The sequence below is a fragment of the Lactuca sativa genome, chromosome 9 (genome assembly GCF_002870075.4).
Source record: "Lactuca sativa cultivar Salinas chromosome 9, Lsat_Salinas_v11, whole genome shotgun sequence".
NCBI lineage: Eukaryota > Viridiplantae > Streptophyta > Magnoliopsida > Asterales > Asteraceae > Lactuca > Lactuca sativa.
This window is the reverse complement of record NC_056631.2, coordinates 198,386,696-198,401,199: the sequence shown is the minus strand read 5'-3', so window position 1 is coordinate 198,401,199 and position 14,504 is coordinate 198,386,696. Positions and strand designations below refer to the sequence as shown.

General features: G+C 40.6%; 1 protein-coding gene across 2 annotated transcripts; it reads right to left on the bottom strand.

The window, feature by feature from the left end:
- Nucleotides 1-402: 402 nt before the first annotated feature.
- On the bottom strand, nucleotides 403-4,917 carry LOC111918243 (glucose-1-phosphate adenylyltransferase large subunit 1). Of its 2 annotated transcripts, none has more exons than XM_023913920.3 (15): nucleotides 4,718-4,917; nucleotides 4,103-4,354; nucleotides 3,855-3,977; nucleotides 3,543-3,713; nucleotides 3,348-3,440; nucleotides 2,843-2,926; nucleotides 2,697-2,752; nucleotides 2,516-2,609; nucleotides 2,261-2,446; nucleotides 2,118-2,198; nucleotides 1,938-2,024; nucleotides 1,329-1,433; nucleotides 1,087-1,193; nucleotides 945-1,005; nucleotides 403-771 (listed from the first exon to the last, which is right to left on the bottom strand). In XM_023913920.3, exons 2-15 carry the CDS (start codon nucleotides 4,352-4,354, stop codon nucleotides 670-672), a joined length of 1,602 nt encoding a protein of 533 aa, XP_023769688.1. In that variant the 5' UTR covers nucleotides 4,718-4,917; the 3' UTR covers nucleotides 403-669. The 2 variants fall into 2 exon arrangements, with proteins under 2 accessions (XP_023769688.1, XP_023769687.1); XM_023913919.3 differs by having other exon boundaries at nucleotides 4,532-4,914.
- Between the last annotated feature and the right edge of the window lie 9,587 nt (nucleotides 4,918-14,504).

Genomic DNA, 14,504 nt, shown 5'->3' with positions numbered 1-14,504 from the left:
AAAAAAGATAATGGTATAATAAAAGAAATAATAGTACAATGTTATAGCACATTACACAGACAAGTCGTTATATTCTGATTTTTTATGGTTTAACCACTATTAATCAAAATCATCTAAGACCCATCAAGTTTGGCAATAAAGTAGGTTAAACTTGTAATCACAATAAAAAAAAGTTGTGGAAATTTAGTAGCTTTAGTAAAATATTTTGTGAAAGTTTAATCCAAAAAGTCTTGTTAAAGTGGCTCAACTCAACTTTGTTTAACCAGTATAGCATGTTAGAGTGGTGACTTCAAAACATTGTCAAACTTGGATGGTTCAATTAATCAAAACTGGTAATTTCAAAAATAATCAAAATATAATGGGTTTTTGTATATTGTCCAATGCTAAAGTACAAAAAAGAAATAAAAAATTTTGGTGTTATATATTACATTCAACCTTTAAAAAAAAAAGGTTTCATTATTTAACAAGTGAGTACCCTTATTAGTCATAAATACAATACAAGAAAAGGGATGTTGTGCCTTTGTATGGTTATAACCACTAGTGCACCTAACCCAACATTAGGGTTCAACCCACACGACCCATGGGGTGCACCCCATCTTGGTCTTGGTCACATGTTGGGCAAACATGTACCCTTTGCATCATCACTTGTACTTTACTACTATTCATCCGTTATATAACAACGCCATCATTAATTGTAGCCTTCTCCAATATAATTGTAATCCCAGACCTTATATAGAATCCTTCACTTGCTCTGTCACCTTCTTGTACACCCTAAAAAATTCGAACCAAATTTTTTGGTTATTTTATTAATTAGCCTGTTCTACTATTCAAAGTTTCAAATAATGATCCCATTTTTTTAATATAACGATTTATAAGTTTATGAAATATAGTATATTTGTAACTAAACTTTTTTTAAGTATAAAAAAATACGAAACTTCGCTTACATCTTTATTCATGATCTTTACATCACTCCCGATCTTTGCATTCTTGTCTATGATGCAGTTTCTGCAACACAAATGGAAACCTTAACCTTAAAAACACAATTTTCATGGTGCCTTTTGATATTTCTATTTGATTATGTTTTACCTAATTTTTGTGTTACTTCCAACCCCAATCGGGACCTTTCCGGAAGCTAGCAAAGAAGCGATCTCTGATTCTGTCTGATAATAATCTGCTCCCAACATTAGCGTATCCTGTCATGTCACATTCAGTTCATTTAAATTAATGCTCTGATACCAACTTGTTACACGTCATAATACAATAAATAACTTACAACAACTTTAATTTAGAAATATAAAAAAAAAAGCCTTTAATATTATTACGCTTACCTTGAGCTCGACACCCGAGTCTATACGTGACCTTTCCCCCACTATCGAGTGTTCGATGTTGCATTCTCTCAAGAAACAACCGTGTGAAATAATTGCATTTTTTAACTGGGAAAATGGGACAAAAAGAAAGAAATTTTATCAGACTATCATGTAAATCAATAAAAAGACTAACTAGATCGGTAGTTATCTCTCGCGAATACTGACGATGAGGGCATTCATGTCTTTTTTACAATCATATCATACCTTTCTCCTTTTTAGTGTGGGATTAAAAAGTACAAATTTTGTCTTATCAACATCATCTAAAGAGTTGTTCCTTGGGTAAGTAATATTTTTGTCCGGATAAAATGATGTATACGTAGGATTGTTTTTTCTATAAATTCAATAAATGGTTTGAATGATAGGAATTGGGAAGAAAAAAGAAAATGTGTAAAGGGTTGGTGTCTTGATACATTAAGCCAAGTTTTTTTTTTTTTTTTTTGCCTTAACCCATTAATTCTGTCCTGATTAAGCAAAAAAAAAACGAATCTATCTACATTTCTAGCCCATTAAGCAAAAAAATAAATAAATAAATAAAATTCTCAATCCAAGTCAAAGTCAATACCAAATTACCTTGCTTTTTTCGATTTTGGATGGTGGCAAGAACCTCGGAGAAGTGAAAAACGGAGTCTTCGGATCATAAAACTGAAACTTCGGTACCTTCAAGCAACACCAAAACCGAATCCCACTTTAATCCAAACATCAAATTGTTTGTACTTATCAAAGCGACACAGTTTTTAACAATTAAATCACCTCATCTGTTAGTGCCAAATTCGCATCATAGAAAGATTTGATCGTTCCGATATCTTCCCAATAATCTCTGAATAAATACGCCTACAACGACAATCAAGATTACATAAACTAAATTCCCCCAAATAAACAGTTTATTTACTTACTTGCACATTGTGTTCGTTTACAGCAGCTGGAAGGATTTCGGATCCGAAATCATTAGATGTCGGGTACCTCCATCTTAGAAGCTTCAAAAGAATATCTCTTTTGAACACGTAAACGCCCATTGAAGCAATATACGGAGATTCTTTAGCGTCTTCCGGTGATAATCCAAGTAAAGTCGTATCAATTCGCTGAAAAAACAAAAAAGAAATCAAGAAAAAACGAGATTGATTGAAATCGTGGGTGTTTCTTGTTTTTACCATGGCTTTCAATTCGTCGTCTTTTGGTTTTTCAGCAAATTGAATGACTTGACCTTTGTTATCGAACTTTAAAAGTCCAAAATCAGCTGCTCTACTGAAAAATTTTCAATACCCTGTTAGAAATTAGATAAAAAGAAACTGAAAACAAGGATTAAGAATATGAAATTTGAGATTAAAGAACCTTTCGCCCACTGGTACGCAAGAAACAGTAATATCGGCGTCTCTGTCAATGTGATTCTGTATGTTTATTTGAAATGATAACAGAAAATTAAGTTCAAATGAAGTGTTTTTAGTTTGTGATTATAAAAAATGAAAGAACATACATACCTGCAAAAGGTTCAAATAGTCCATACGATAAAGATGATCACCGGATAAGATTAGTATATCTTCGATATCTTTGTTCTTGGCATCCTACAGAAACCAATATAAATCAAGACAAGAAACATTGAATGGATCGTATTTTAATACATAGCGTATGAGTACTTGAATTGTTTGTAATAGAAAAAAGATTAGATGCAAGAAATTGCAATGTATTTTCATTATTTTAGCATCTTTGCTCCATATCATATTAGAGCACTGTACTTTGTAAGACATTTATCCAATTGTATTAATGTTATTCAAAGGAATAGTCAATGCTATAATCGAGTAGATTTATCAAAATATAATGTACAACAATATATGCAAATAAGAAAAAGTAAAAGTACAATGATGCAATACAAAGAAATGAAAGTATGTTACTATTTTTTGCATTTAGTCCTATAAAAATGAAGCTTTTGCAAGTACATAATCAAGAAAATCCAAATAAATAAATAAAACAGATGCTCAAACGGACCTCAAAAACCCATGTAAATTGTCTAACAGCATCTGCGGTTCCTTGAAACCAATTCATTCCTGCTTCACCGGGAGTTTGAGTGGCAGCCAACACCTACCGAACAAAAAAAAAAATAGTTGTTACAAGACTATCGTCTTACATAAAAAGTAGGGCCTTAATATTTATAAATAATCAATAAGGTTATAATTTTCATACCTCCACAAAACCATCTCCAAAATTGACACCATTGCCAAAATATGTACGAGCAATATGACGATTAAGTGAAGCGGAATTAAACTGAGTTAAAACAAAGATCTTGTTTATAGTGCTGTTTATACAATTGCTCATTGGGATGTCTATAAGCCTATAGCATCCTCCCACAGGTACCTATACAATAATACATCACACACCATCGAAATCTCATTAAAATTTCTTCTAAAAAACTTTTAAAAACTATTTATGTTAAAAAAATAAAAAAGAATTTCTTCATGTATTTAAATTAAAAGAAATATAACTAAAAATACTTACAGCAGGTGTAGCGGTTTTGCTCGTAAGAGGGAAGAGTTGAGTTCCGGCACCACCGCCAAGGATGATCGCCGCCACATTTTTCGGGTTAACCCTCCGTCGCTCAAATATTGGTGCTGACAGTGTCTATATTTATAGATTGCAGCATGAATCAAACTCAAATTTCAAGGAAAAACCAATAAATCGGACACAAATCTACCCACATAATAGAAAAAATCAAGAAAATGAGGAGTAATTATGAAATATTTTACCTCAACCATGGTTTCTTTGCCATTATCAGACGTGAGGACAGAGAAAGCAACACCAGGTTTTGTAGTTTTGCTATTTCGTTTCTGAAAACTCAACTTTTTTCGCAAATGGTTAGCCCAGACGGTGTCGTTTATGCTCCCTCTGATCTTCTCCCCTCTCAAAAACCCATCATCGCAATATCTTACACCTCCATCACCTCCACTTAATTTCGGCAAATGGGTACTGTTTTTTGGTGTTGAACAGCAGTAATCCATCTTTAAAACAATAAATCAATGATTTAGATGATGAATGCAACAGAGATAATGAATTTTAACTACAACAAATAAAAACCCTAATATAAAAATGGAGTTCAGACCCAGCCACTAATCTAAGTAACCAAGTAAAGTATAGATCACATAAAGATATTAATTGTTACTCATAACCAAAGGTACCTCTTGTGATTTTAGTACAACTTTTTTATTCTTAAATGGTGTCAAATTGAAGTTTCCAAGAAGAAAGCTTTTGCAAGAATCTTGAACACGGGATCTTAGAAACAGTGAGATTGTTGCATACACTTGTTAAGAACTAAAAATTTGAGAACCCCAGATGAAAAAGATTAAAATTTGAGAATACCCAACTGGTGATTATGCAAAAGGAGATGAAAAAGTTGTGAATGAAAGATTTTTGGGAAATGCGTGAAGGGTGGTGATTTATTTGCTTGTGAGCTCTGTCACGAGAAATCTGGTGTTTTTGCAGGCATATATGTCTTCATTTCTGGATGTATATATACTGCAAATCGGTAAATAAGCGGTTAAATTATTGAGCTTCGAAAAGGAGAAAATATTTATAAAAAGTTGAAAATGTTTAACTCAAACCCCGTGTGAAGTAATGAAAGCAAAATGATGTTGATATAAAAACTTAAGGATTTATGACGTTTGTGTATATTGATATCTTCACGAAATTGTATATTGATATAAAAACTAAAAAGAAAATATGTATAATTATAAGTTTGACTCACGAAATTGTTTTTGCTCAAATGGTACTGGTTAATATCTATCAAGCAGGAGGTCATGAATCAATTTTATCAAAAGATTTATAACGTTTGTGTATATTACTATCTTAAAAAAAGTACGATTTCATAACGTAATGAATCTGAATGTAGCTCTTTCAAATTGAACGGTGGGGGTTTTGGTTGTGCCCACACGAGGCAAAGGCTCCAACGACAGTTTTTTCCTTTTGTACAAGTTGAATAGGTATCCTTAGAGTTTAGGCATATACTAGTATTTAGTATTTGAGTCTATACTTTCCTTTTGTACAAGTTGAATAGGTATCCTTAGAGTTTAGGCATATACTAGTATTTAGTATTTGAGTCTATACTTTGATGGGTTATTATGTGTGTTTTTCTTGCTTATTAAACATATAAATTGATGAAATTAGTACATCTTATCACAACTTAAAAAATAGTAAAATATTAAAAGAGACGGACGTTTAGTGATTTATCAAGAGTAGTGGCGTTTAGAGACTATTTTCGTAAGTTGGATATATTTAGAATAATCCGTAAGAATGTATGGGCCATAGCTTTAAAAAAAAGCATTACAAGATGCATTATAAGTAAATTTGAAAAGAATATGAGTTGGATGGTTTTTAAATAATCCATAAAAATGTAAGGGCTATTACTATAAAATAAAGTTGTGGTATCATTTTTAAGAGCTTAGAAACTATTTTCTAACTTGGGTTGTTTTTGAATAATTCATAAAAGTATAGGGACTATAACTGAAAATAAAAGTTATACATGGTGCATAAATACTTAGGTGGTTTTGTTTTTTTCGAAGCGAAAATGTATGAAGTCTGCGGACCACCTCTACGACCCTCTATAGAAGAAGAAGTGGACCAAACGACTGTAACATGTATGTAACGACATGATTTTTCAAACAAAATTTTCAATTTAAAAACTCATAAACAAATGTCTCATCATTAATTCTCAAAAACAACCAACAAGTTTTCAACACAATTATTCAAATCCAGGATCCACAATTATAGCTCAATATCCAGAGTGTGTCTACAATCACGTCGGTGCCTTCCCGCGATCCTCGAAAGTACCTAAAATACATAACACGGTAAGCATGAATGCTTAGTGAGTTCCCCAAAATACCACATACAACAATTCGCCACTCGAGTCTATACTCTGCACGACCCTCTGGTCAATGTGTCTTAGTGGGACCCTCCAATCCCGTAGCTCGTTGGACCCTCTGGTCCGGTCTAGCTCGTTGGACCCTCCGTCCGGTCAGAATAGCACATAGCATACATAATCACAAAACACATAATCTCAAGCAAACACGTACGACCTTCCGGTCCACACATAGATACCACCCTAGGTAATGTATAGTGAGAAGACTCACCTCGGGTAAACTCGAATGATCTCGAACTCGAAACACTGATCTAGCCTCCGCCACATCACATACAAAAGATATCTCTACTTAATAATGGCTCTCAAAGGCTAGACTAATCCCTTCCTATGCTCTATCAGAAGGGTAAAAGACCATTCTACCCCTCCGATGGTCCAAAAGTCTACTTGTTGATCGAACCCTAAAAGTCAACAAAAGTCAACGCCCGTGAGTACGCTGCGCATATTAGATCCTTACGTTGAGCGTACTCGACCACTACGCTGATATCGGGCTGCTTGAACCCTACGCCCCGCGTACTAGGATTTACGCTTAGTGTACGTCCCAATTTCACTCTTATCTCACTTATGGTCTTAATCAGTTAAGACCTTGGCTCAAAATATAGATCTGGACCCCCTAGAGTCTCCTAATCCATAAAGTCGAAGACTTTACGCCTTTGCATGGCTGTAAAGGTCATCATCATCCAAATCACACCACTTCCTTCACTAAGGAGCTCATATATCATGCATGGTTCACTCCTAACGTCCAAGATTGATTTTTATGGATCTATATCACATTATACACTGCATATGGACAGATCAAGGTCTATGGAGCTCCTTTACTCATAAAGTCTCCACCTTTGGGACAAAAACCCTAGAAATGGTCCATAATGCACAAATCAAAAAGGTTGAGAAAGCTCTGAGCTTTTTACCTCCAACTGATGCTTCAACCTCATAAAGTTCAGATCCAAAGCTTGCCCTCCAACTCTAGCTCCTTCAATAGCACCTCCTTCTCTTCAAAAGCACACAAGAACACTTTCAAGCTCAACCACACTCACACAAGCTCTAGAACGAGGGTTAGGGCAGACTTGGGGTTTTTCTCTCTGGAAATGGTGGCTAAAAGTGAGGCCATAACGTTCCTTATATAGGGCTCACCCCCACAATTAGGGTTTCAATATGAACCTAGTACGCCCAGCGTCCTGGGTAGTCTCCGCGTCAAGAACACGCTCATGAGTACGCGCATCGTACTCTCCCTTACGCCCAGCGTACTCAAAAGCCAAACATTATTTTCAAGGACTAATACTGACAACTTGAGAAAAGAAAAGGATCAAAGAGATATACCTGAATTCTGGGATATTACAATTCTCCCCCACTACAATCAGACTTTGCCCTCGAAGTCTTGCTCCGCAAATAACTCGGGGTGCTGCTCCCGTATTTCCGATTCCGGTTCCCAAGTCAAATCGGACCCCTACCGATGCTGCCATCGGACCTGAACCAGAGGCATTTCCTTGTTCCTCGGAATCTTCACCTTCCGATCTAGGATCGCGATCGGCCTCTCGATGTAATTCAGGCTCGCATCCACCTGAATGTCCACTGATGGTACAACTATCATCTCATCAACCACACACTTCCGCAACTGGGACACGTGGAAGGTGCTATGGATCTGGCTCAACTCCTCAGGTAGCTCCAGATGATATGCTACCTTTCCTACCCTGGCAATCACCCTAAAAGGTCTAATATATCGAGGCCCCAACTTTCCCCGCTTCCTAAACCGGATTACTCATTTCCATGGGGAAACTTTCAGAAGCACAAAAACTCCAACTTGGAACTCAAGCTCGGATCACCGTTTGTCTGCATAACTCTTCTGACGACTTTGAGCTGTTTACAATCTGTGTCTGACCTACTGAATCTGCTCGGTCGTCTTCAACACTATCTCAGTGCCGCCCATAACTCTCTGCCCCACCTCTCCCCAACAGATGGGAGTACGACACCTCCTCCCATAAAGAAGCTCAAAGGGAGGCATATCGATGCTCGAGTGATGGTTGTTGTTATAGGAAAACTCAACCAAGGGTAGGTATGAATCCCAACTCCCACTGAAATCCATAACGCATCGTTGAAGCATGTCCTTGAGCGTCTGTATCGTTCGCTCACTTTGTCCGTCTGTCTGTGGATGGTAGGCGCTACTAAAATGCAATCGCGTTCCCAACTCCTCATGGAACTTCTTCCAGAATCTGGAAGTAAAACGCACATCCTGATCCGACACTATGGATGTCGGCACTCCATGCCGAGCTACCACCTCTCGCACATAAATCTCTGCCAGCCTCTCAGTTGAAGAGCTCTCACTGATATCAAGGAAGTAAGCACTCTTCGTCAACCAATCTACAATCAACCAGATCGCGTCAACTCCACGCACCGTTCTCGGTAATTTGGTGATAAAGTTCATCGAGATCTGCTCCCACTTCCACTGGGGAATCCCCAAAGGCTGCAATGGAGCATGTGGACATTGGTGCTCTGCCCTAACCCGACGACAGGTCAAGCACCTCTCTACTACTCACGCTACATCCCTCTTCATACAGGGCCACCAATAGTCTTTTTTCAGATCCAAATACATCTTAGTGGCCCCGGGATGGATCGAAAATCTCGACCTATGCGCCTCCATCATCAGAGTGCTACGAGCTCCCCCCGTATAAGGCACCCAAATCCAACCTCGAAAGGTCATAAGTCCTCGACTATCCATCACAAACTCGGATACTTGGCCGATCACCCGCTCCCTCTTTTGGTTCTCTGGTCTCATGACCTCCGCCTGGGCCTCTCGAATGGTATCCAATACCGGAGTCATCACTGTCATCCTCATGCATATATCCCGAATCGGGGCACTCTACGCCTTGCGGCTCAGGGCATTGGCTACCACGTTAGACTTGCCCGGGCGATACAAAATCTCACAATCGTAATCTTTTACCACATCCAACCACCTTCTCTTACGCATATTCAGGCTAGGCCGATCCATCTGATACTTCAAGCTCTTGTGGTCCGTGTAAATGGTACACCGAACCCTGTACAAGTAATGACGCTAGATCTTGAGGGCGAATACCACTGCCCCCAACTCTAAATCGTGGGTGGGATACCTCGTCTCATGAGGCTTCAGCTGCCTCGATGCATATGTTATCACGTGTCCCCTCTACATAAGCACTGTACCTAACCCTGATATAGATGCATCGCAGTAAACCACAAAGTCCTCCATTCCCTCAGGAAGAGCTAACACTAGAGCTTCGCACAATCTCTGGCGAAGAGTCTCAAACGAGGTCTGCTGATCGGGACCCCAAACAAAAGCAACATCTTTCCGGGTCAACTTGGTGAGAGGAACAACAATCTTGGAGAAATCTCTGATAAACCTCCGGTAGTAGCCGGTCAACCCCAGAAAATTCTTGATCTCGGTGGGGGATCTCGGCACCTCCCAACTCATAACCGCCTTAATCTTGGCCGGGTTGACCAAAATCCCATTTTGATTAACGAGGTGTCCTAAGAACTGGACCTCTTGAAACCAGAAATCACACTTGGAGAATTTGGCATAAAGCCTCTCCGATCTCAATATTCTAAGAACCTCTCTCAAATGCTCTTCATGTTGCTCTCTAGACCTCGAATACACCAAAATATCGTCGATGAACACGATCACCGAACGATCCAACATAGGTCTGTATACCTGGTTCATGAGATCCATGAACGTTTTTGGTGCATTGGTGAGCCCGAAAGGCATCACCACGAACTCGTAATGCCGATAACGAGTTCTAAATGTTGTCTTCTAAATATCCTCCTCATGAACCCTCATCTGATGATAACCAGACCTCAAATCAATCTTGGAAAACCAAGATGCACCCTGCAACTGATCGAATAGATCGTCGGTCCTCGGGAGTCGATAACGGTTCTTGACCGTTAACTTGTTCAACTCCCGGTAATCAATGCACATCTAGTGTGAACCATCCTTTTTATTGACAAAAAGGATCGGTGCTCCCCACAACGAACTACTCGGCTGGTTAAATCCATTTCCGAATAGCTCCTGAAGCTGCGAGAATAACTCCTGCATTTCTTGCGGCGCAAGGCGATAGGGTGCATTGGCGATAGGTGCCGCCCGTGGAAGCAAATCAATGCAAAACTCCACCTGCCTCTCGGGAGGCACACCCGACAACTCCTCGGGGAAAACATACGGAAACTCGCTAACCACCGGAACCTCAACGACAATACTCGGTCTCTCTGTAACATCCCGCGTATCCGACATATACGCCAGAAAACCCATGTAACCTTGCTGCAAGCTCTGCCTCGCTCGAGCAGCCGAACAAAATGCTGACCTAGATCGGGTACCCTCGCTGAATATAGTAAGTACTCCCCCACTAGGGTTTCAGATGGTCACCAACTGCCGCTCACAGTCGATCATGGCTCCGAATTGACTCAACCAGTCCATGCCCACGATGACATAGACATCCCCCATCGCGTTAGGTACCAAATCAATCGGAAACTCGACTCCAAAAATCTCAAGCACACATCCCCGGATCACATCAGTTGCAAAAACAGCATGCTCATCAGCTATGGAGACTCTCAAAGGTCGGCTCAACGCCTCATATCGGATATTGATGTGACGACTAAATGCTAGCGATATGAAAGATCGACTTGCACACAAGTCAAACAACACCAAAGCAGGTACAAAACTCACAAGAAAAGTACCTAAACATATCATAAATAAGCACCATATATAAACAAATGAATAAGCAAAAGATCACATACCAGCCACAAAATCGGGTGCTGCGCGGACCTCCTCCGCTGTCAACTGGAAGGCTCTGTCGTGAGCCTTCGGTGCCTAGGTCTTCACGAGCCGACTCTCTGTAGCTCGAGTAGTAGAAGACGCAGATCCCTACGCTAATCTCTGAAGCAACTACGGGCACTCAACCTTCCTATGGCCAGTCTGGTTGCAATGGAAGCAAACCGAAAATCCCTTAGGGCAATCCCTCGTGATATGCCCCTCCTTCCTACACTTGTAACACACACTTACTCTGCACACCCCATCATGGCTCTTGCCACACTTTCCACAAGTGCAACCCTTCTGACCTGCTGATCTCAAATCAGCGGGCTTTGCCCGTTTAGCCGCCGGCTGAGACTGTGTCGTCCGCCTATCCCTCCTCTGAGACTCTACGCTTCTCCCTAGCCCGAGTCTCTAGCTCAATCTCCCTCTTCCGAGCATTTTCCTGGAGCTCAGCAAATGTTCGGTATGTCGAGTTCGCCACAAACTCACGAGTGTCTCTCCTCAGAATGCTCAGATATCGGCTCATACGTGCCTGCTCGGTAGACACATGCTCAGGGCAAAACAACGCCCTCTCATGAAACATCCGTGTGATCACAGTCACAGACTCAGTCCCCTGCTTGAGGGATAAGAACTCTTGGGCCAACCATTCCCTCTCCACCGGGGGAACGTACTCGTCTCGAAACATAATGGTGAACCTCTCCCAAGTCACCACGGTAAGCTCTGCAGTAGAAAAGTCAGCTGTCACAAACTTCCACCAATCCTTCGCTCCCAAGTGAAGCTAGTTTAGCGCGAACCGTACCCTCAAATGCTCCGGGCAAGAACATGTGTAGAAGCATCCCTCAATGTCAGAGATCCATCTCATCGCTTCTATCGGATCCTGAGTCCCATCAAACTCTGGTGGCTTCGTGTTGCTAAACTCCCGGTACAGCAACGAGTCACCCCCCTGTGGCCTAGCAACGGCGACAGCTGCGGTGGCCGCAGCAACAACAGCATCGGTAAGAGCAGCGTACCGCTCGTCAAATGTCTCAATCAGCGTGGTCTTGATAGACCCAAACATCTCTGGTATCCCAAATCGAATGGTTGTAACCACCTCATCATGAATCATCCTGCAAATCTCATTATCGCTAACACCGTTGCTCTCTGGAGTGTGGCGCATACCCACCATGATGTATCTGAAACGCAACAAAAAAGAAATCAGAGACTCGATCGAGTATTCTCGCACTCCATCACATAAACCTACTTGTTCCTTAGTACCCTATGGATTCTAACTTGGACTGCTCACTGGTCTGGTGTTTCCAGTAGTACGGGCCATGTACTACCTTCCACACCACATCAGTATTCACCCTAAGTCTTCCTCCTAGGATTCTAGATCACAAGTACTCTATATCTAGCTCACTGAGCGCAAGCTACCACCCAGTAGACCTCTCATAGGCTCCTCTCTGCTACCTATTCACACTCGAAGTAATTCATAGTAGCAGTAACTCCTAGGCTAAGGCATCACAAATCAGGCCACTCTTGTCCTAAATATGAATACCTAGCCTACTCCAGCATGCATAACACATATCATAACACATAACGTAAGTGTATTTTGGGAAATCACCATTCTGGCGCTGGCTGATTGTACACACTGCTCTTTTCCGCTCTTTTGGAATCTTTTACTCTTTTTAGAAAAATTGTTTCTTTTTGAAAACTTTTCTCAAATCCTCAGTTTGAGTTTAGATATGCCCGTAGGTGTATCTGAATCCCTCAAAGCAAGGCTCTGATACCAACTTGTAACGACATGATTTTTCAATTTAAAACTCATAAACAAATTTCTCATCATTAATTCTCAAAAACAACCAACAAGTTTTCAACACAATTATTCACATCCACAATCCACAATCATAGCTCAATATCCAAAGTGTGTGTACAATCACGTCAGTGCCTTCTCGCGATCCTCAGAAGTACCTGAAACACATAACACATAACACGGTAAGCACGAATTCTTAGTGAGTTCCCTAAAATACCACATACAACAATTCGCCAGTCAAGGCTATACTCAACACGACCCTTTGGTCAATGTGTCTCAGCGGGACCCTCCAGTCCCGTAGCTCGTTGGACCCTTTGGTCCGGCCTAGCTCGTTGGACACTCCGGTCCGGTCTGGTTGAGGAACCGCTGGCTCGTAAATCGTTGGACCCTCCGGTCCGGTCAGAATAGCACATAGCATACATAATCACAAAACACATAATCTCAAGCAAACACGTACGACCTTCCGGTCCACACATAGATACCACCCTAAGTAATGTATAGTGAGAAGACTCACCTCGAGTAAACTCGAATGATCTCGAACTCGAAACACTGATCTAGCCTCCGCCTAATCACTTACAGAAAATATCTCTACTTAATAATGGCTCTCAAAGGCTAGACTAATCCCTTCTTATGCTCTATCAGAAGGGTAAAAGACCATTCTACCCCTCCAATGGTCCAAAAGTCCACTTGTTGACCGAACCATAAAAGCCAACAAAAGTCAACGCCCGTTAGTACGTTGTGCGTACTAGATCCATACGCTGGGCGTACTCGACCGCTACGCTGATATCAGGCTGCTAGAACCCTACGCCCCACGTATTGGGATTTACGCTCAGTGTACGTCCCAGTTTCACTCCTATCTCAATTATGGTCTTAATCAGTTAAGACCTTGGCTCAAAATAGAGATCTGGACCCCCTACAGTCTCCTAATCTATAAAGTCAAAGACTTTACGCCTTTGCATGGCTGTAAAGGTGATCATCATCCAAATCACACCACTTCCTTCACTAAGGAGCTCATATCTCATGCATGGTTCACACCTAACGTCCAAGATTGATTTTTATGGATCTATATCACATTATAACTGCATATGGGCAGATCAAGGTCTATGGAGCTCCTTTACTCATAATGTCTCCACCTTTGGGATAAAAATCCTAGAAATGGTCCATAATGCACAAATCAAAAAGGTTGAGAAAGCTCTGAGCTTTTTACCTCCAACTGATGCTCCAACCTCAGAAAGTTCAGATCTAAAGCTTGCCCTCCAACTCTAGCTCCTTCAATAGCACCTCCTTCTCTTCAAAAGAACACTTTCAAGCTCAACCACACTCACACAAGCTCTAGAATGAGGGTTAGGGCACAGTTAGGGTTTGCTCTCTAGAAGTGGTGGCTAAAAGTGAGGCCATAACGTTCCTTATATAGGGCTCACCCCCATAATTAGGATTTCAATCTGAGCCTAGTACGCCCAACGTACACTAAGGTACGCCCAACGTACTGGGTGGTCTCCGCGTCAAGAACACGTTCTTGAGTACACGCAACATACTCTCCCTTACGCCCAACGTACTCAAAAGCCAAACATTCTTTTCAAGGACTAATTCTGACAACTTGAGGAAATAAAAGGATCAAAGAGATATACCTGAATTTCGGGATGTTACAATGTAGTAAAAAGTTTGTTTGTTTTTTAACGTCTA

Bases quoted from the DNA above. Each gene is read 5' to 3' on its own strand.
- LOC111918243 (XM_023913920.3), bottom strand. From the start codon at position 4,354: ATGGATTACTGCTGTTCAACACCAAAAAACAGTACCCATTTGCCGAAA. The intron at 2,610-2,696 runs GTTCTTTAATCT...AAAATTTTTCAG, and splicing joins TGCGTACCAGTGGGCGAAAG to TAGAGCAGCTGATTTTGGAC. The intron at 1,006-1,086 runs GTAAAACATAAT...TTTGTGTTGCAG, and splicing joins GGAAGTAACACAAAAATTAG to AAACTGCATCATAGACAAGA.